Below are 22,288 nucleotides of genomic sequence, written 5' to 3'. Positions count from 1 at the left end.
CCTAAGGAGAAGATCACAACCATTATGTTCTTCCTCTGGTGCTACTGTAAGCTAAACCGTGGTTTGATTAGCATTACTTCTGAACCTGGAATCATGGTTTAGCTCCCCCAGACAAACCATGTAACCTGTGGCTACAACTTCATGACTTGTCTGCAGCAAGAAAAGACAATGGCTCTAGGTTTGACCGTAAGGCTAACTTGCATTACAGCAACACAGCAGCAGCAGGACCATAGGAGGAAGAAAGAGGACATGATGCCGTCTCTGGGAACCTATGTTTGCTCATTTGCCCTAAACCACAGTTTGGCTTAGCATTACGAGCAAACTGGGTCGACAAGTCCTGTAAAAATGAGAGGTGAGACACACACCAAAAACACACTAGAAGAGACGTTCAGAATGATTAAGTCCTGTTGAAATGAATTGGACTTCGAAGTAACCAATGAAATAACCCTTTCACGGCATTCCATTGGACTTTATAGCTTTTCTTCTCATAGTGCAGAATAAGGTGATGGAATTCTGGCCTGTACTACTACAGATTGCAGGCAAGGAATGCCGTATTTCTGAATATTCTCCTATGTTTCTAATATGTCATAAATTTCTGCATTGCAGAAGGTTGGACTAGATGACCCTTGGGGTCCTTCCAATTCAACAATTCTACAGTTCTATATAGTAATAGAAAATGTTATTTTACACATGCGGAGGCTTTTGTTTTAATGCAGCAGAGCATTCAAAAACCCAGTCTCTGATTAACAGCCTGAAGTTATTGTAACTCACTTATGCAGGATTCTACCTACTGTTTTTAAGTTCTATCAGAGGCATTTAAAATCCCAAAGCTAAATTTCATGTTTAGAATTGGTGCGCGTGCACTTCAGGGCTCAAATAATGTCTGAATTTAACACGGTTTGTACTTGTGAAATCTTCCTTCACAGCACTAGGATTCAACATTTTTTTCAATGGATTGGGCTCGTCACATGAGCTTCAACAGGGAAAGGAGAGAGAAAAATCTCACAGTATTTAACTATTTAAATAAATTGCATCTAAAGAAGGACATTCCAAAATCCTGGAATGCCATAGACAATGCAAAGAAGTACTAGTTTGGAATGAGTTAGGATAAGATTATAGGTCTTTTGGAGTTTGTCAGATGTGGAGGCAAAGAGGGATGGATCCAATATTATCATGCTCACATCACATCAAAAGGCGACACAGAGCTAGTAGTTCTCACCTCTTGTCCGCCCCCCTCAAAAAGACACCACAAAATGGGAAAATGTGGTTTGTGGGTTGAGAGTAGCGGCAACAAGGTTCATTAAAAGGAAATAGTTTGAAAGTTCACTTTTCTATGGTCTATCTGCTACAGCAAATGGGAATTTAGTTTGTTGACTGGTGAGTTGAATGTTGGGTTAGCAGACGAGCTCTTTCCATCTTTTGCTATGGAATGGCAGAACATATACTGGACTGAAGACGAAAGGAAACAAGGAGACTGAATGAAGATACAACAGGGTGCAACTGGGAAAGGTTAAGGCCCTGTTCAGATTTTCTGAGGCAAATTCTTGTTAATAGTATGCTTACGGTAACCAATAGTTTTTAGATGTGAATTTAGTGCAGTTAATTTCTGAAAATTAGTAGAACTCACATCATTACATCATTAAATGTTTCTGCCACCCAAAAAGGGACTTTAGTGCTGATGTTATTTGTGTATTTATTCTCTATTTATAGATAACACTGATTCTGTTTTGGAGACGGACACAAATTGTGGTCTGGTTTCCTGGCCGAACTGTTGACAAATCTTCAGAAACTCTGCTTGTTGTTAATAAGGGTCATTTTAAAAACCCAACTAAAATAAAAATTAGATTATCAGCAGAAAATCGGATCAGTGAAGGGCTGCATCTGACAGTACTTTTGGCATGAGTTATCTCAACATCAACGTCAGAGTCACTTGAAAATATTTAGGTATGTCCCACTATCACCAATGAAACACATTTTCAGGGAGAGATAGAAAATGTAAGCTAGTTTGTCAAATGCCTTGAATGGAGATGGATCCATATGGTCTCTTGTGACATTAACATGGGAGCTGGTTCACTTACAACATTCCCCAGGTAAGTAGCTTGGATGCGAGTGTTCAGAAAAAAGCAGCCACAGAAGCAACCCCTCACTGACATGGAGATATTTGACGCAACAAACATCTTAGTCCTATATGCTGACTTCAAATTAATAATAGCAGGGTCATCTTCCAGACTGTGTTAACTGAGTTCTAGCATTACCAGTAGTTTCTTTAGAGAACAGGGGAAACCACTTTGACTTGTACCTTAGCATGGCCCAGGTCTCTTAATATGCAGTGTGACAACTTAGGGAGGAAACGACATTTGATGTCAACAGGACACACACACAAAAATGGCACGTGGGGGAGAGAGAGAGAGAGAGACAGACAGAGAGTGCATATCAGGGTGTGTCCGTGAGTCAGATGTCACCACCATGGCAGGTTCTTTTAACGTCACACAAGCACACCTGGTCTTCGTCTCTTTTTGGACTTACTTTCTGCCTCGGGTTGAGTTAAAAGTCCCTCCGTATTTCTTCCGGTTAAGGATGAGAGCAGCAATTTCTGGCACGTAGCGCGCAAACATTGCCTACATGCGTGAAACAAAAGCACAAAAAAAGAAAATGGCATGCAGAGAGTGTTCTACTGCACCAGAGGCAGCAGAGCCTCTTGGAATACTTACTTTCTTCCACTAACCGCACTATAGGAACCACCATATTTCTTGCGGTTTCCTATTAACTCTATGATTTCAGGGACGTAGCTGGCAAACATGGCCTAAGGAAGAAGATAGGAGACAGAAGAAAAGACTAAAAAGAGAGGCCAAAGAAAGGGGGATGATGAATATTTTAAGATATATCATCTTTAAGATCTGAAAATGCAAAAGACTTAGATCTATAAAAGGTGTTTTTATCCCCTTCAAAAAGGTTTTAAAAAGGGTTTGCCCCCCCATAAAATTAAAACAAATAAGTTTTGACATAAATGTTGGGTCTCAAAAGAAATGCATGTCTGGCCAACTAAAGAAAATGGTCAAAAGAGGGAGAAAGGCACACAAAACAAAAACCAAAAAAAAAAGAAGAAGCCAAGAGCAAAATGAGGTCAGAGTGGCATCTGAGTGATAAAGTGCAGCTGCATGGCTAACACTTTCTGAAAAGGGGCAAGCGGGGATATTCAAACATTATACACCGCCAAAAAAACCAAAAACCTCCACCAAGACAAAACGAACCAAAATATGTATTATTGCTAAGCTGATGGTGCTAATTTATAAAAGAAAGACGAGGGGTTCCTCCCCGTTACCAAAGAAAACAGGATGGTAGCAGAGGCTTTCCTCCACACACATGAGAATGAACAAGATGTAACTAAAACATATTTTTAAAAGTTTGTCTTTTAAAAAAGTTGATAAGAACATGTAAAGATGTAAAAGCAGGGGGGTGATGGTGGGGAATGGAATCTGCCATGTTTTGTCCAACAAACATTTTGCTTGTGGCTGGATACTTCTAAGAGCTGCTGCCAGTGAACTTGGCCTCATTTTTTGGCACACAAATATGGCACCTCTTTTGGAAATAAATGAGTATGAAATACTGCATTTATAATGCACTTAGCAGATGCAACATCCCCAAGAAAGAGATGTATACAAGATATACAAAAATATGTGAGAGGATTTTAAAAAATACTTCAGTGACTGCATATATGTACATTACATATATTGTGGATTGAAGTCGATAAGTTACTTACCTTAAGGAATGAAAATCTTAATGCTAAGGGTGCTGTTTAAGACAATTTAAGACAAAAAATTGCAACAGTTGCCGCATTGTCTTTAGCATTGACAGAAAAATAAAGAGGCAATTTGATTAGATACAAGATATGTACATCTACCTATCTATGCAAATATTTTCCTTCTCGCCGTTCAGCGCGTACTTACTCAGCTCCTCAAGCACAGCAGAGACATACTTGACTGACTCCTCTTAGGTAATTGGCAATGACTGCCTGAGTTAGTACCATGTTACTCCTTGTATGGTTGCCATGTGTCGAAATGAAAGAGAACACAGTTTTGCCATTGTCTGGAACGGGCAAGCGGCTCTTTAAAGGTGGTCCTAAGCCACAGTGTTTGTTGGAATATTGGGAAGGAACACAAAGGGTGGGGAGGGTTCTTGAAACCGCAGCTAACGTTTACATTATTGCTATCATAATCACCAAATTAATGCACTGCCAGTAACCGCTAACTGGAAAGTTCATACTGAGAACTCCTAAGGCACATTCTGTACCTGCATGCATTATAATCTTAAGCACACCACCACAGTCATAGTTTAGTTATAAGTCAACAGCTCTGCATAATGATAATTGTGCATACATTATTATTGTTATTTAAAAATAAAAATGTGTTGTTACTCAATGATTTATTATAATTACTACACTAAGGAGAAAAAAATCCAGCAGAAAATAACAAGAATTTTACCAGTCCCCCGAGGATGAAGAAGACCATGAAAAGGCGACCAAGGGTTGTTTTTGCATAAACATCTCCATAACCAACAGTGGACATAGTAACCATTAGTAAATAAACACATTCCCAATATGTAAGCGCTTGGTTATTTTGGAAGTTTTCCCATGGATCCCCTGAGTTCTCCACCTACAATGAAAGAATAACAGCAGATGAATGATTAAGGTGTACAGATGCGCAGAAGGCTGAAGAACAGAACAGCCCTTTACAAAGCTTTGTTGCATGAAGGTAAGCAGTCATTGGGTGACTGAAGACAAATTCTTTTATTTCTAGCTAGCAATTAATAGCAGCATTACAGGGGGCTGTTGGAATGTTGAATGAAATAAAGGCAGTAGAACACTATAGGAGTGTTCCCCTGATTTTACATTTACACAGGTCCTGCTATCTGAACACAATGTGTTCCCTGGAAATCATTTGTTAAGCAAGCGTTTGCATAATGAGTTGACAAATTCCCTTGATTCCTATGGGGAAATTTCTAATGTGTTTCCGACTATGGAATTTTGGCCGCCCAAAGCAAAAAACAACCCTCTGATTTGTCTGATTGCTCCCCTCTCTTCTTCCTCCCTCTGTTCTTCAGTCAACCTGCAAAAGGCAAACAAGGAGGAAAGAAAATAATGCTCTGTCCAGATATCTGAATACACTGTGTGTGTATAGCGAGGTTTAGATACTAATTCCCTGAGTTTGGATAAGTGAATTTTCATATAGCAGGTGTTCAGAAAGCAGGACCGGTGTGTATAGGCAGGGAAGTGTAGCAGTTGTGGGTTTTGGATTTACACTGGGGAGACCCAGGCACAAATCTCTATTCAGCCACAAAGATCACTGAATATCTCTGAGCCAATCCCTATTTCTAAGGCGAATTGATCTCACAGGATGCCTGTAAGGATAAAACAGAGGCTCAAGCCCTACCCCCAAAACTCTGGAGGAGGGCAGGATGGAAGTGCAACGACTAATGCACAAGACAACTGGGGAAGCTATTACTGCAATATAAGGCACTTTTTCCAGACCATTAATCCATCCTGCTCATTGCTCTTTACACTGATGGGCAGCAGCTCCCCAATTTTTTGGGCAGAGGCCCCTCCAAGCTCTACCTGGAGATGCTGTGGATGGAAATTGAGACCTTCTGCATACACGGCAAATGATCTATCACTGAGCTGCAGGACTTCCCAAGCGATAGCAAACTTTGGCACACCTGCGTCCACCGTCTGTCTGTGCAATAATAATCGGCCACTGTGCTGCTCACAACTGACCAGAGCAGTCACACAAATTCCTGAGCAGGAACAGGGTGGCAGCAGCTCCCATGTCCTGGGAGCCGTTGCCAGAGTTCTGACCACCCACAGCAGTAGCAGATGTTGATTTTCTGGGGCTGCAGAGGCAGAGAAGGATTTGAAACATTCGGGCCACTGCTGCAACCAAGATTCAGTGACTGTCACTCCGGGATGCATTTCAGTGAACGGAAATGGTCCGTATGAATCAATTCCCAACAACTTGTTAGCTGGAAAAGGTTTCCATATATGTGAGTTTCAGCCATGTATGACTCAACAGAGCGTTAGGATTCAAGAGATTTATTTAGCCCTTACCAAGGGAATATGTTTGTTAAAGTAATGTGCCTCAAGTGATTTGTGCCTTGGCCTCAAAAAGAATTGCTGAACGCTGACTTAAGGAAGAAACTAAAGCATTATTTATATAACAATTAAAGTATCATTTAAATATTTTCTCTCCCTCTCTCTTAAATATTAGTAACATATAAAGTGCTTGTTAGAACACAGTGTTTTTTTCATGCCTTGCCTTCAGTGACATTTTTTCCCCTCTTGCTGTTATTAAGGAAACACTACCATCTAGTGGTTACGTTTTGTTAATGGCAATCTCAGTAAAAGACTCCTGTGATTATACAATTATTTCAACCTCTAGGACCAAACAGCACAGTACTAGTTGCTCTGTGATGGCTTCCCACCCCACCCCCTATGGATTGATGTTGTGCAAATGAGTAATGGCTTCCAAGAGGGGGGAGGACCCGCAGTGTGGGAGCGAAGGTTTAATCCTTTCCTCTGCCATTCCCAAGCAGCTTTTCTCACCAAGAGAAAAGAGGTTCCTGAAAATATCTGGAGGTAAGTATCAGGAATCTTCAAATGGCTGTGGATTATTGGCACATGCTCACAACACGTCTGGGGGGAGCACAGTTCTCCTTTACAGCCAGCGGTGTACCTGAGCCATCACAGAAAGTGTGAAATGGCTTCTTGGTGTCTCTTAAAATTATTTAATCTATATTTATGTCAGTGCTTTATGTCACATGGCAATAGCAATGTGAACATCCCCAAGTAAGTTTTTTTTTCTTAAAAAACCCCCAAATACTTACCAAATGTATAAATCCAGCTGCTGTCAGCCACGTGCTAATAAATATTGAGCACAGATTCACCAACTTGATGGAATTACTGGTTTAAAGAAAGGAAGGAGGAGGGAGACAGAAACAAACAAGATGTTTTCAGACTTTATGTTTTAGCTGAGCATCCTTTACTTCAGTGTTCCTTCAATCTTGAGTCCCCTTTTTAAATGTGGTGTTGTTGTTGTTTGAGGGGGTGTTGTTGCTTTGATTTTGATTATGTATTTTGTGGTTTTATATTTTGATTTTATTCTGTGAACCTCCCTGAGACTCCCTGAGGGCAGTATATAAAGAAGAAGAAGAAGAAGAAGAAGAAGAAGAAGAAGAAGAAGAAGAAGAAGAAGAAAAAGAAGAAAAAGAAGAAGAAGAAGAAAGATGCTGTTGAACTACAAATTCCATCTTCCCTAACCACTGGTTAAGCCGGGGTGATGAACATTTGAGCCCAGCCACAGGCCCCAGAGCTGCATTATATTCTGTGGAAAAGTTAACAAATGTGTATAGTGAACACCAAAAAATCCCTCCTTGGTGTGATATGGAAGTTCTCCAATGGCTCATTCACACATGCGAAAACCACCAACAGATTTTTCAGTTGTTCGTATTAAGAGCACAGGTGTGTGAACCAGCCTAATGCTTTAGACATTTGCATCCTTCTCATGGCTCACTTTGGTGCAGTGTAGGTCCTCTTTTATGCAGAACTGTTTCCTGCCTGTAGACGCCTTTTCTCTTTTCAGTCAGGCTTCTAAATTTAGGTGGACGGATTAGTCACCAACATTTCCCTGCTCTTTAAGCTCTTTGAGACATCTGTGCAATCTCTGATTCTGACTGATTCCAGTCTAAGCCCCTGAAGTTGTACTAAAAACCTCATTTAAACCAGCAGCGAGGAGACATAAATAATCAATTCAAATTTGTTCACGTTATTCAGTTTAATACGCCATGGTTTTTTTTTGGGGGGGGGGACAACACCTGAAAAACCGTTGCGCGACTAGGTGAAATTGCAAAGGTGACTGTCTTAAGTGCCAATAAGTAATGGATTTGTTCTTTCTAGCACCGGGTGAATTATTGGGATGTTGTCAACTGTTCCTTGCTGAGATCCAGCTAGAAGACATTTGAACACTGAAGCAGGCACCCACAAATGTATATCCTTCACTGGATGATAAATTGCGTGTAAATGACTGCTGAACAAAAGAATCCTAGTCTGATCTAGTGACTGTACTGTGAGACACCGATCAGCAACTCAAAAATGGGAGCAGGGAATTCAGATTAAGCCTCTGTATTCCCTCCGTGTACCACTCAGCTGATTAATGCTGTCACCTCAGCTATCTGACCAGGTAGGGGGAAAGTAAGGGTGGGAGAGATATTTGATTTTGTTTGCATTTCAATGAGAAAATGAATGCACCATATATATATATATATATATATATATATATATATATATATATATACTGAAACACAATTATACTTTGAAATTTTCACTTTCCCAAATGTTGTGACGCAGCCATCGTGCATGGACATGCATCTGTTGGTGGAAAGTGCAAATAAAAATGCACATATTTGTGGAAATACCGTACAGAAATTATAATGAATGGGGAAACTGATTGCATTAGTTAAAACTACCTACTAGGAGAAATTTGCACTACAATGCTGGCACATGTTCATGAGGATTTATTTATTTTTAATTAAAACTGCTGCAAAAAAGTGGATAACTGGATTTAATGCTGGAAACAATGCGTAACAGAGGGTTCGTTTTAACCTGGGGAATACTGTGTTATAATTTCCTGATTATAATACTAGAGCTTCTGTCTAATTTTATTACAGTGGTACCTCGGTTTTCGAACATAATCCATTCCGGAAGTCCGTTTGAGTTCTGAAACATTAAAAAAACCAAAAACCGGAAGCAGAAGCCTCAAAACACAAGCCTCAATTCGGAAAACTCGAAATGGAAGCTGTGTTTCCAGTTCGACTTTCGAGGTGCATTCGAAAACTGAGGTACTTACTTCTGAGTTTTGGGCATTCAAGTTATGAAACATTCGACTACAGAGGCGTTTGAAAACCGAGGTACCACAGTATGTTCCTTTCACACTGTAGTATCTGTTGTGTAATGGAACTGTGGCTCTGTGATCAGTGTATTTCCATGTTGCACTAAATTTCATTCAAAACATCGAGCGTGGTATGCCACAAGCATAAACATCACTGGCATGCCCTCATGCTTTCTGCACACATGTCCTTCTGTATCACTATGATTCACCCACAAAAACAGCAGGAAAGAACTATATGGTTGTCTACTGCTCCACATTCCATCACTTTATGTTCACGATTTTCTGGGTGAATAGGGTGGCAAATGGATTTTTCCCCCCCGGAAGCAATTAACATGGAAACAAGCACTGAACTTCCACTATATTTCCAGAAATGGCTTTTTACTACTACTACTACTACTACTACTACTACATCATCATCATCATCATCATCATCATCATCATCATCATTTTATAATAATACAATTATTATACAGCCATTCTGGGCATCTTCCAACCGATTAAAAACAATACAGCATCAGACATTAAAAACTTCCCTAAACAGGGCTACCTTCAGTTGTCTTTTAAAAGTAAAATAGTTGTTTATTGCCTTGACATCTGCTGGGAGGGCGTTCCACAGGGCAGGTGTCACTACCGAGAAGGCCCTCTGCCTGGTTCCCTGTAACCTCACTTCTCGCAGCGAGGGAACCGCCAGAAGGCCCTCGGCCCTCAGTGTCCGGGCTGGATGATGGGGGTGGAGACACTGCTTCTTGTATACAGGACCGAGGCTGTTTAGGGCTTTAAAGGTCAGCACCAACACTTTTAATAATAATAATAATAATAATAATAATAATAATGTCAGGGGTTCAGGAGCAGAGGCGAGGGCAAGGGAGGAAACAGAGAGCGAGGGGGAGGAGGCAGAAGAAAGGATGAGTGATGACGACGACCCGAGATCTCCGAGTCTTTCCAGTGAATCAGAAGATTCACAAAAAGGAGCACCAGTGGCCAGGGCAAGGGGGGAGACTAGGGGGACACCCCAGGAAGAAAGAGCCAGAGGGGACTCAGAGGGGAGCAGTTGGAGATCGGGACCAACGTCACCGCCAGAGAGTAGGAAAGAGGAAGAGCGCCAGGGAGCAAGCGCTGGCAGCTCGCAACAGGAGGGAGGGCACGAGTCAGGAGTGGCCACACCTTCATCGGGGAGCGAAGTGACGGTTAGACGGAAAGTGGAAGGTTGGGCGCGCGCGCCAAGTTCAAATGCACAGGAAGGTGGCGCAGTAGGCAGCCCGGAAAGGGAGCCAGGTCCTAAAGCCCGGCGCAAGGAGACAGGAGAGTCAGGGGGGTCAGCGTCAGAAGAATCCCGGAAGGAAGAGACCCAGGGGGGCAGAGGGACCCAGAGGAGAACTGTCAGGCGGAAAAGGTGGAGCAGGGCTAGGATATTAAGTTGGTGCGCAAGGGGCGGAGACTCAGACGGAGCTTCGCCGATCTAAGCATAAGACGTAGGGTTGCACGCAGCAGCTTGAGAATGGAGACTGTAACTCAATAAAGACTTTTATTTAACGATCGCTGGCTAGCGTGATCCTCTGTGAGCTAGGATCTGGAAGTAACCCTGACAGTAAGCTCCGTCTGAGCAAATTGTGGGCATCCACGGCCTCGCGGAGAGGAGGGAAAGCGGGTGCCTACAAGAGAGCTCACGAACGGCAGACAATATGACGGCCGAACAGCAAATAACGGAACTCAGAGAAGCAGTTTCACGACTGAATGCCGAGGCGCTGGCGTCCAGGAAGAGAGAGGAGGAAGCAGCTGCCGCCTACAGGGATCTCCAGGTCAGGTTGGACGTGCTTACGAAGCAAGGGCAACAGACACCCAAATCAGAGGGGATTGGGTTGGGGAGACGCACAGGCGGTCTGGTCTCGCACTTCGATGGGAATTTGCAACAGTACCCCAACTTTAGAGCAGACGTAATGTGTGCACTGCAACTACTGCACAAAGACTTTAGAGATGAACAAGAGAAAGTGGGGTTCATCATGTCCCATTTGCATGGAGACGCAAAAGCATGGCTGCGCAATTTGTGGAGAGATAAGGATCCTGCGCTCCAAAATGCGGACGCCTTTATTAAAGCGATGGATGGCTGTTTTTTATCAAGCATTGACGTGGATCTTGCCCGAAAGGAGGTGCATGGACTAAGGCAAGGGAGGGCCAGCGTAAGGCAGTATCATGCCCGCTTTTTCGCTTTGGTCAGTGCCCTGGAATGGGACAGAGATTCGGCTCCTGTCAGAGACCTTTTTTGGGAGGGCTTGCACAACTCGGTTAAAGATGAGATTGCGAGGGGGGAGAGACCCCGGACCACGCAGGAGATCGTTCAGAGGGCGCTGGCGGTGGGGGTGCGGCTGGAAGAACGTCCGTGGAGCAGGGACGAAGGGCGCAGCGGGCGCGAACCAGCCAGGGGCTCCTCCTTCCTTCCCAGAGAAGCAGCGCGTGCGCAATCCACGCCTCCAACAGGGGGAGGGGTGGAACCGATGGAGGTTGGGAGTGCAAGGGCTCAGTCAGCAGCCAGAGCCCTAGCACCGGCAGCAGTGAAAGCGAAGCCTCCTAGAGGGAACAGGAAGTGTTATATCTGCGAGGATCCAGGGCATATGGCGAAAGAGTGTCCCCGGAGGCTCCACAAGCACACTGCAGCCTCAGCAATGGTGACTGCAGCAACGCAGCACGGAGAACCACAGCAGGGAAACGACGATGTCTGGCTGGAGGAAGAGGCACTGGGGCCCAGCCAGACGTGTCAGTGAAGCAGTCCCCAGAGATTTTACCGCCCATGGACCCCCTCCCGCCCAAGCCAGTAGTGAGGCTCACCGCATCGCTCCAGCTACCCAATGGAATCACCATGGACGTGCCAATCACCGTCGACTCGGGAAGCAATGCAGACTTCATAGGGCAGGACTTTGTCGACCGGCACGCTATACAGTTGCTGCCTGCCACGCTGCCCCTGCAGGTTGTCACGGTGGATGGCAGGGAGCTGTTAGGGGGGCAAGTGGTGAAGCAGATGCCACCTATGGTGCTGCGGCTTGGAAATCACAGGGAAATCATCAGCTTCAACGTCACTCAACTCTCAGACACGCCTATTGTATTGGGCATGAGTTGGCTGGACAAGCACAGCCCGACGCTGGCTTGGTACCAGAGGCAGCTGACCTTCGGCTCTTCCTTTTGTGCTGAACACTGCATCATGCCCCAGCAGGAAGGGGAGCAAGAGGAGTCACAGCTGCTGCTAGGCACGCTGCAAGCGATTCCCCACAAGTACGCAGAATTTTTGGAGGTTTTCTGCGAGAAGGAGGCAGACAAGCTACCCCCCCACAGACCATATGACTGCAAAATTGACCTGCTGCCGGGGGCGGCGCTGCCCAAAGGGAAGCTGTATTCCATGTCTGAAGACGAACTGCAGGAACTCAAAGAGTTCATAGATCATAATTTGAAGCGCGGTTTCATCCGAGAGTCCCAGGCAGTGGGGGGCAGTCCTGTATTCTTTGTGAAGAAGCGAGACACGCCCCAAAAAAGACTCGTAGTGGACTACCGCGTTTTGAACAGTGTCACCAAGCCATCGGACTTCCCCATGCCCCGAATCTACGACCTCCTCGCAAAAGTACGCAAGGGCAGCGTGTTCACCAAGTTGGACCTGCGAGGGGCGTACAACCTCATTCGCATGCGGGAAGGAGATGAGTGGAAGACAGCCATGTTCACGCCCCTGGGCACCTACGAATATAGAGTTATGCCTTTTGGATTGCAAAATGGCTCCCACGTTTTTCAAGCTTTCATGCATCACGTGTTGGCGGGGCTCCTCTACAAGACGTGCGTCTGTTTCTTGGATGACATCCTGATCTTTTCGGAATCGCAGCAGGAGCATGACAGACACGTCAGGGAAGTGCTGAGCAGGCTCCAGCAACATAGGCTTTACGCCAAGCTGGAGAAGTGCCAATTCGACGTGACGGAGGTGGATTTCCTGGGCTACAAGTTGTCTGACAAGGGGCTCGCCATGGACAGCGCCAAGGTTCGAGCGGTGTTGGATTGGAAAAGTCCACGCAACCGGAAGGAGGTCCAACGGTTTGTCGGCTTCGCGAACTTCTATCGCAAGTTCATCAAAGGCTTCGCTATGCAGACAGCGGCCATCACGGACACGCTCAGTTCCAAGAAAAAGAAGTTCATCTGGACAGCGCAGGCGGAGCAGTCCTTTCAGGCACTCAAGCGTCTTTTCGCGTCGGAGGAACAGCTGCTTCATGTCGACCCCAGCAGGCCGATGAGAGTTGAAACAGACGCCTCAGACAGGGCCGTCGGAGCAGTCCTGCTGCAGAAGGACCCGCAGGGGGTTTGGAGGCCCGGAGCGTTTTACTCCAGGAAGCTCAGCAAGTCCGAACAGAACTACACCATCTGGGACAGGGAGTTGCTGGCTATTCATGCAGCGTTCAAAGCATGGAGGCACTTCCTGATTGGAGCCAAGCACACGGTGCAGGTCTGCACGGACCACAAGAATCTGGAGCACTGGCGCACGGCACAGTTCCTGAACCAGAGGCAGATACGTTGGGCTGAGTTCTTTGCGAACTTCGACTTCCGAATAGAGTATGTCCCGGGGGACACCAACATCATGGCGGACGCGCTCTCCCGTAAGCCACAGTATCTGGAGGACGCCACGCCAGCGGCCGCCATGCACATCTTCGCGCCAACAGTGTGGGCGTGCGCGGCGGCGACAGTGGACCTGGAGGCGGTGCGACGAGCGTTGCAGAATGACTCCTTCGCGCAAGCAAAGATGGCAGAGATGCAAAGGGGCACGGCAACGACCGACGGGTTCCAGCTGAGAGATGGATTGCTCATCCGCAAAGGGGCCATCTACGTGCCGGGAGACGAACTTCGCGCCAAGGTACTGCATCAGCTGCACGACGCGCCCACTGCCGGGCACTTTGGCAAGGAGAAGACGGTGGAATTAGTCGCCAGGGATTTCTGGTGGCCCGGAATGAGAGGGGAGGTCGCGGACTACGTGGCGAGGTGCGACACCTGCCAGAGGGCCAAACCAGTGCACAGACCGCCGGCCGGACTGTTGGAACCGCTGCAAACTCCGGTCGAGCCATGGGAGAGAGTCGCCCTGGACTTCGTCACGGATCTGCCCAGCTCGAGGGGCAAGACGGCCGTGCTGGTGGTGGTGGACTTGTTCTCCAAGATGGCACATTTCATCCCGTGTGCGAAGGTGGCCACGGCGGAACAAACCGCCAAACTGTTCATAGACCACGTGTTCAAGGTTCACGGTCTGCCACGGTCTATTCTGTCCGACCGAGGGCGGCAGTTCATCTCGAATTTCTGGCAGAAGCTGATGGGCTTCCTAAACGTCAAGATCAACCTGGCGTCGGCGAGACACCCGCAGACCAACGGGCAAGCGGAGCGGGTCAATGCCATCATGCAGCAGTACCTGAGTTGCTATGCGAATCAACAGCCTGCGACGTGGGTGGATTACCTGCCGCTCGCCGAGTTCGCCTACAACAACACGAAGCACGTGTCCACGGGGGTCACGCCGTTCTTCGCCAACAACGGGAGGCACCCCAGAACCTTCCCGGGACTGGAAAGACTGGTGGAGGGGGAGCCGCAGACAGCAGATGCGTTCGCGTCGGAGTTGCAGGAGGTCCACGATCAGCTGCGGCGGCACCTGGAGCTGGCCAAACACACATACAAGGTGCAGGCAGACAAACACAGAAGGGTTGGCGAAGAGATCCATGTGGGAGACTGGGTCTGGTTAGCAGCCCACGCAGTGCCGGCCAGGTCGTTGGCCAAGAAGAAACTAGGGCATAAGCAACTGGGGCCCTACCAAGTCGAAGAGCAGGTCAACCCGGTGGCCTTCAGGCTGGCGCTTCCGGAGGCTTCCAGAATGCATCCGGTGTTCCACAGATCGGTGCTCACTCCCTACAAGGCACCGCACAGGTTTCAGGAACCCGGAACGGCGCCGAGTCCGCTCCGAGAGGGAACCAGGCAACGGGGAGTGGCACAGGAGGTGCGCCTCAACGAAGTCACGGAGATTTTGGACTCCAGATGGGGGGAAGAGGGGGTAGAATACCTTCTCGCTAAGGAGGGCACCCCGGCCAGTGCCAACAGCTGGGTGCCGGGCTACGCTTTAGATGAACCTCTGCTCAAGGAAGAGTTTCATGCCCTCTTCCCCCATAGGCCAATGCCAGCAGACTTTTTCGACGACTGGCTTTTCACGCCCACGCTTTCAGCCAGCACGTTCTGGGGGTTCGACTCGGATGAGGAACCGACACGAGACGCCCGTTCCCCGGAGGGGTCGCCCTCGGGATCTGCTTCAGAACCCTCGTATTGGTGGGATGATCGACCAGAGGAGCAGTGGCGCAGGAAGTGGCTGGAGGGTCCAGGACGAGCAACGCCTCCAGAAGGAAGCGAGGGAGAGACGGACATGGACGTTTTCGGGGACGACCAGGGTCTCGAGCACGGCGGCACAGAGATGGAAGCAGAGGTGACCGTCGTCGACGAGAGCAGGGAGGAAGAACCGGAAGACTTCGGATGGAGGCCCGCCATGGGAAGCGAACTGTACCCGACATTCGTCCCCTTGACACTGCAGCACCCAGTTCCCGCACCGGAAGGAGGGGAGGGGGGAAGAGGGGGCTTCGAGGGGGGGATGGATGTCAGGGGTTCAGGAGCAGAGGCGAGGGCAAGGGAGGAAACAGAGAGCGAGGGGGAGGAGGCAGAAGAAAGGATGAGTGATGACGACGACCCGAGATCTCCGAGTCTTTCCAGTGAATCAGAAGATTCACAAAAAGGAGCACCAGTGGCCAGGGCAAGGGGGGAGACTAGGGGGACACCCCAGGAAGAAAGAGCCAGAGGGGACTCAGAGGGGAGCAGTTGGAGATCGGGACCAACGTCACCGCCAGAGAGTAGGAAAGAGGAAGAGCGCCAGGGAGCAAGCGCTGGCAGCTCGCAACAGGAGGGAGGGCACGAGTCAGGAGTGGCCACACCTTCATCGGGGAGCGAAGTGACGGTTAGACGGAAAGTGGAAGGTTGGGCGCGCGCGCCAAGTTCAAATGCACAGGAAGGTGGCGCAGTAGGCAGCCCGGAAAGGGAGCCAGGTCCTAAAGCCCGGCGCAAGGAGACAGGAGAGTCAGGGGGGTCAGCGTCAGAAGAATCCCGGAAGGAAGAGACCCAGGGGGGCAGAGGGACCCAGAGGAGAACTGTCAGGCGGAAAAGGTGGAGCAGGGCTAGGATATTAAGTTGGTGCGCAAGGGGCGGAGACTCAGACGGAGCTTCGCCGATCTAAGCATAAGACGTAGGGTTGCACGCAGCAGCTTGAGAATGGAGACTGTAACTCAATAAAGACTTTTATTTAACGATCGCTGGCTAGCGTGATCCTCTGTGAGCTAGGATCTGGAAGTAACCCTGACAAATAATAATAATTTATTTATACCCTGCCCATCTGGCTGGGTCTCCCTAAACAGGAGATGTCTTCTAAACATCAGATAGTTGTTTATTTCTTTGACATCTGATGGGAGGGCGTTCCACAGGGCGGGCGCCACTGCCAAGAAGGCCCTCTGCCTAGTACATGATGTGAAAGCAAAAATATAAGACATTAAAAGGGAATGCCCTCTCTAGGGCCTTGAGGCTCCTGGTGGGGTGCTTTTTCAGTTGTAGGTAGTCTGGGTGGCGAGACTGCAGTTTCACGGTTGCGGGTGGCAGTTTTAGGCTTTGGGTGAAATCTTTTAGTCTGACTATCAATGGGGGGGAGTGGTGACTCACCCCCTGTGCAGCGGTGATATCAGGGTTCCCCGTTAAGAGGGGCTTTGAGGGGAGTCTCTGGCCTTAAGCGCTCAGTTGGCAGTGCTTGAACTCCCCTTAACAACGCGCACACACTCCAGCCAACCCGAGTGCTGCTTTTGGCACCAAAAGGGGGCAGGACAGAATAGGGGAATCCCCACTCACGTGTGTCCCAATGACACACGTGGTGGCAGGAATGGAACCCCTACGCAAGTGGGGAACACCCATAATCTGCTCTGTGAACGCAGTCTGTGAGAACCTGCAACTGACAGGTTCATTCAGCCCTAGCAGCAGAAAGTCACCTGAAGGATCTGTTAAAGAAATATCTGAGCATGGGGGGAAATGTTTAAAATAATTACATGAAATCTAAAGACCAGCTGATAATATGTCTCCCCCCTCTTTGCTTAATGATTTGCTTAACTGATTTTCTAAGCAAAAGAGTAATATGAATGGCCCTTGCACTGATTGCAGGAAATAAATTCGTTTGCCCCAGCAATCCTTCAACAGACTGGATGCACACAGCTTCTCCCTTTGGCTCTACACACTACAAAACAGTGTCTTGTGAAGAGTGATCTGAAGTGCAAGCAAAGAGGAGGAGGAGCCACAGGAGAAAAGGGCACTCCAGGAAATAATGCCCCTCTCTCTTCAGTTACACCAGCCACGATCAAAACACACTTTTCTATATGAAGGGAAATCAATGGTTTTATTTAAAAGTCAATTATTCAGTCACTTTAAGAGTCCAGGAATTTGGGCAGGGGGAGAAATGTCACCAAGTTTTGCACTTTTCAGTGTGTCACCTTAGAGCAGTTCCTGATGGGTGGAATCGCCCTAGGATAAGGGACAGGCTGATATAGTTGAAAACAGAAGGCCCCAAGCGACATTCCTTCTCCCCTTCCATAGTGTGTGGTTTAAGGGGGCCACCAACCTTTTTGGGCTGGTGGGAACATTTGCAAACCATTTGCACTATGCACACATCACAATTGTGTACGTTCTGCAACCTATTCAATTGCCTGCAACAGAATGCTTCTTCTGAATCTACTTTCAGTGGGCAAGGTGCCTGGTGGGAACCAGTGGGAGCATATGGGGTGCCTGCCTGCCTGTGGGCATCACACTGGCAACCCTTAGTGCAGCACAATTTCATGTCCTCGTGTCATTACACTGCCCAGGATGTGTGCGCACACTGCTGTTGTGCTGTGTTCTCAGGTTTTTATTTTAGGTTCCATCAGCCTCCCCACATCAGATTGTAACTGCTGTCAAAAGCAGGGGCTAACAGGACTGATCAACTAGATACGTCCTAATTTTTTCACTGGAGACAGAATAGGAGACAACCAGGGGCAAAATCTTCTCCTTAGAAGAACACTGTCTGTAGCAGGGGTGGGGAACCTGAGGCAAAGGGTGAAATCTGACCCTCCTGGCCTCTACTTGGCTCTCGGGGCTTTTCCCAGACCACACCCTCTCTCTTCAGGCCACTCCTTGTACTACTGACTCTTGTTGGTTTTTTTATTTCTGGATGCAAGGATAGAGAGTGTGTGATTGTGTGTAGAATCTTGCCTACTGGACAAAGGTAAAATTTGCATACATTGCTCCACCTATGTTTGCATCTGGCTCCACCCTCTACCTTCACCCACATCAGACTGACCAAAAAAGAATGCAGCCTTAGGGTGTGATCTACTTTAGCATGCCTATTATACTTCTATTTAGTAAACCAAGCAGAAACTATGAAACTGTCAAGCTTGCCCAAGCTTGTACATGCCATGGGCACCCATTCACTGTTACTAATGAACTTATGAAATGGAGAGAAAATTCCAAGGATGGCAAAAGCGCTGGGAAAAGTTCTACCCTGCATCACAGGTTGCACTCTGAAAATCATTACTACAGTTTTAAATTCCTGCTGGAGTGGTAAACTTTGCAACTGCAGCTATTTACATCTTTCTGCCCTGCCCAATGTCCATTTGTTTGCTAAAGGCCTTGGCCCAGTATACCTGAAGGAGCGACTTCACCCCCATCGTTCAGCCTGGACACTGAGGTCCAGCTCCAAGGGCCTTCTGCAGTTCCCTCACTGCAAGAAGTGAAGATACAGGGAACCAGGCAGAGGGCCTTCTCGGTAGTGGCACCCACCCTGTGGAACGCCCTCCCATTAGATGTCAAGGAAATAAACAACTATCTGACTTTTAGAAGACATCTGAAGGCAGTCCTGTTTAGGGAAGTTTTTAATGTTTGGTGTTTTGTCACTTTTTAATATATTCAAATGTGAGGGGTATAAATAATTTAAATTATTATTATTATTATTATTCCCTTCTAGGAGCAGCACTCTAGGTGTGTTACAAATAGGCAGAGGACAGGACAGACAAAAGGACAAGAAGTGGCTAGAGGAAGGTGTGAATTCTCCCACTGTATCAGGGCATTTAAAGGTACAAAGACAATCTCTAGGTTTTAATCTTGCTGTCAGACTTGTTGTGCAGTAAGGGCTTTTAAGACAAACATAAGAGAGACTAAGATATTTAGAGCTCTGAGAAACCATCTACTCCAGAATCAAATGGAAAAGTATGTTTGTCATTATAATTCAGAGGCAAATATTGTTTCAACAAGCACACAGTGCTGGAACCGGACTAAGTTATTTGCACCTCAGTGGAATTTAAGTCATGAATAAATTCCCAGTGGGAACATAAGTTCAAATAATTTAGGGTAAGACCAATTGTTAAATCAGTGGAAGAAGTCTGAATGCCAACACTTCTGCAAGCATAAGCACAGAGGCTCAGCTGCTACCAGTTAATAATAATTGTTCCTGTGCAACATCTACCACAAGCACAAGGCTTGTTGTGCCATGTTAATGAGGCAGAATGGCGGTTGCATGACTGGACTGCAACAAATGGGTATCACCCTTCACCTAGTTCTAACCTACTCTCAAGGTTCCATCAATCTCTCCTTGGGACATTCGGAGTAAGACTGCACTGTTGGTTTATCTAACAAACAAAATGGTCCTTGAAAATGTGGAAAGAGGGGTGATGCCACACTGCTTTTAAGCTGTGTTTGCTTTGAACTGCGCTCTACAAATGTAAAAGTGCACCAAACAATTAAATCGAATCAATGAATGAATGCCATTCAGTATTAAGTTTGGCAAGGCAGAACTAGCTGTGAAACTGAGTGAAAAATAAGAGTATTTCACAGAATTTAGCAAGAGCAGTTAATTGCCACATTTATTCATGATTCAATCCTATGCACGTTTACTGAAAGTAAGACCCTTCTGAGTAAACATGCATAGGACTGTCCTGTAAATCCCTGGATTTTCTGTGAAGTAGAGAAAAGATGACTCCCAGGATTGCTGCTCTGGATAAAGCAATTAACTAGCCATTACCTGAATAGCAGCAGCTGAAGAAATTTAAGCATAACTTTTGTTCATATAATTAGACAGGAGTCTAAACCTGTCCTTTCAGTGCCCTGAGAAACTGTGAAATTAATCACTGTGCAAAAGGTTAAGGGAAAATACATTAATGTCTTATCTTACCTTGTTTTAAGGATATTCAGAAACTGCAAAATTTCTGAGAACTGTATCAGCCTAAGAGCTCGTAAAAATCTTAAACCTGCAATTTCAAAAGGGTAGAGGGGAAGAGAAAGAAAGAGAGAGAAAAATAATCAGGTTATTTTATCCCTGTATGAATTCCAAAGGCAGCTGTGAAATCAAAAGTCACTAACATGGTGAATATCAAATACCTCTGAAATGTTGCTCCATATTGATCAGCCCCAAAGCTTAGCCAGCAATTTTCAGAAAAGTATAGATTTCTTTTGAGAAAAGTGAATATGAACCATACAAACACTTAATGCATTAAAACTATTTCAACTATAAAATGCATAGAGGATAATGTGTTCTTCCAATGATATATTCCTGAAAGCTCTTAACTCCCACCCACCCAAAGCTTCCTGAAAAAAAATGAGTGATTATGGGCAAGTGATCAGGAAACCTGTTTTTAAAGAGAACCAGAAAGTACATACTCATGATTAAGATAATACTTTATGACGTAAAAATCTCTGGTTGACACATTCTGCATTATCACAACAAACTCCCTAAGTTCTAACGGCTCTCCAATAGACCATGGCTTAATTTAGTATAGGTTAAACTATACTACCACTTTTTAGCCAATGCAATTTTTCTAAGAAATTACATTTTTATTAGTGAGGCCAGGTTGTATGGATAGCAACTCTACGGATGACTGCACAGGGACAGAGAAATACTGTAAAAGATTAAAGGCTTAAATTATTAAGGGAGACTTATGGTGATAGGAAACAATTCTGCTGCAAATCTCTCTCACAGGAGTTAAAGGTACATTGGGTATTATACAGCTTATAAAGGAAGGAAGGAAGTTTAGAGGACAAATTTGTGTCTTTGTGCAGTTGTGCAGAGCACTGCATAATTATGTGCTCAGTGTCGCTTTTGCTGAAAATCATGGTGCATTATATTTTCCCTATGTATCACCACCATTCGCTCCAGCAGAAACACAGCCATCTAAGTTCATTATCAGTTTGGAAGTTAAAATCAACAAATAAGGTACTAGTTCCAATATACTTGGGGAACTCTCCAGGTATGCATACATATGGAAGTTATAAATTAAGAAAGAAAGAAAAGTTTTGTTTGTCTACAAAAAAGAGAGAGAAAGAAAACAATGTCCTGTGAAGTTTCTGAAGGTAAAAACCTAAGACTCTTACAGCTTACGACAGGCATTCTGGAGAGGGTGAAGTTGAGAATCCCTGCACTATATAGGAGCAAGATAAGTGAAAAGGGAACCTATTACCTTTTTCACTCCGCAGACCTTCCAACTATACAGTGGTACCTCGGTTACATACACTTCAGGTTACATATGCTTCAGGTTACATATGCTTCAGGTTACAGACTTCGCTAACCCAGAAATAGTACCTCGGGTTAAAGACTTTGCTTCAGGATGAAACAGAAATCGCACGCCAGCAGCATGGCGGCAGCAGGAGGCCCCATTAGCTAAAGTGGTACCTCAAGTTAAGAACAGTTTCAGGTTAAGAACAGACCTCCAGAACGAATTAAGTTCTTAACCAGAAGTACCACTGCATAGCAATTTTTCTAGTACTATATATATATATCATAGCACAGGAAAGTCTTTGGGAGACAGCATGGCAGTGGAAAATAAAAAGGTATCTGTCCATGTGTTCCATTCTCCCCCCCCCCCCAAACCCCACCACAACCTTTTCCTCATGGAGAGATGCCTGAACAGCACGCAAGGATTCAGTTCAAGGCTGCAGTGGCATGTGAAACAGGTGGGACAGTTGCGCTGGCCTTCCACTGCTGTTTGCTGGAATGGGGAAAGGGCAGAGAAGAGAGCTCTGAGCTGGCAGCATTTCCCCCCTGCAGGTGTGTGTGTGTGTGTGTGTGTTTGTGTGTGTGTGTGCGTGCGCTCCTGCAGGGCACTGCTGCTGCCAGCCTTGGGCTCCCCACCTCAACAAGCAGCCCATGGGGGCAGTTTAACCGGCTCACGAGCCACCCCTGAACCGAGCCGCCCGCTTGGTGAGTCCCTGCGCACTGTGCTGAACCGGTGCGGTGCAGCAGAGGAAATCACATCTGCACA

At 46.4% G+C, this 22,288-nt stretch overlaps 1 protein-coding gene across 15 annotated transcripts in view; it reads right to left on the bottom strand.

Moving 5' to 3' along the window:
- The window catches only part of KCNMA1 (potassium calcium-activated channel subfamily M alpha 1), a 562,063-nt gene that overhangs the window by 209,417 nt on the left and 330,358 nt on the right, over positions 1-22,288 (bottom strand). For 14 of the 15 annotated variants that reach the window (XM_082225122.1, XM_082225124.1, XM_082225123.1 and 11 more), the window contains exons 6-9: positions 20,206-20,281; positions 6,877-6,952; positions 4,482-4,652; positions 2,712-2,803 (exon numbers count right to left, since the gene is read on the bottom strand). In XM_082225122.1, the coding sequence (XP_082081248.1) occupies positions 2,712-2,803; positions 4,482-4,652; positions 6,877-6,952; positions 20,206-20,281 (415 nt within the window). Of the gene's footprint in view, positions 1-2,526; positions 2,619-2,711; positions 2,804-4,481; positions 4,653-6,876; positions 6,953-20,205; positions 20,282-22,288 lie in introns of all 15 variants that reach the window. The other variant, XM_082225126.1, reaches the window with a different exon arrangement.

Source organism: Podarcis vaucheri (assembly GCF_965113315.1).
Source record: "Podarcis vaucheri genome assembly, chromosome: 5".
Taxonomy (NCBI): domain Eukaryota; kingdom Metazoa; phylum Chordata; class Lepidosauria; order Squamata; family Lacertidae; genus Podarcis; species Podarcis vaucheri.
The sequence above is the reverse complement of the archived record's forward strand: the minus strand, read 5'-3'. Positions and strand labels throughout refer to the sequence as shown.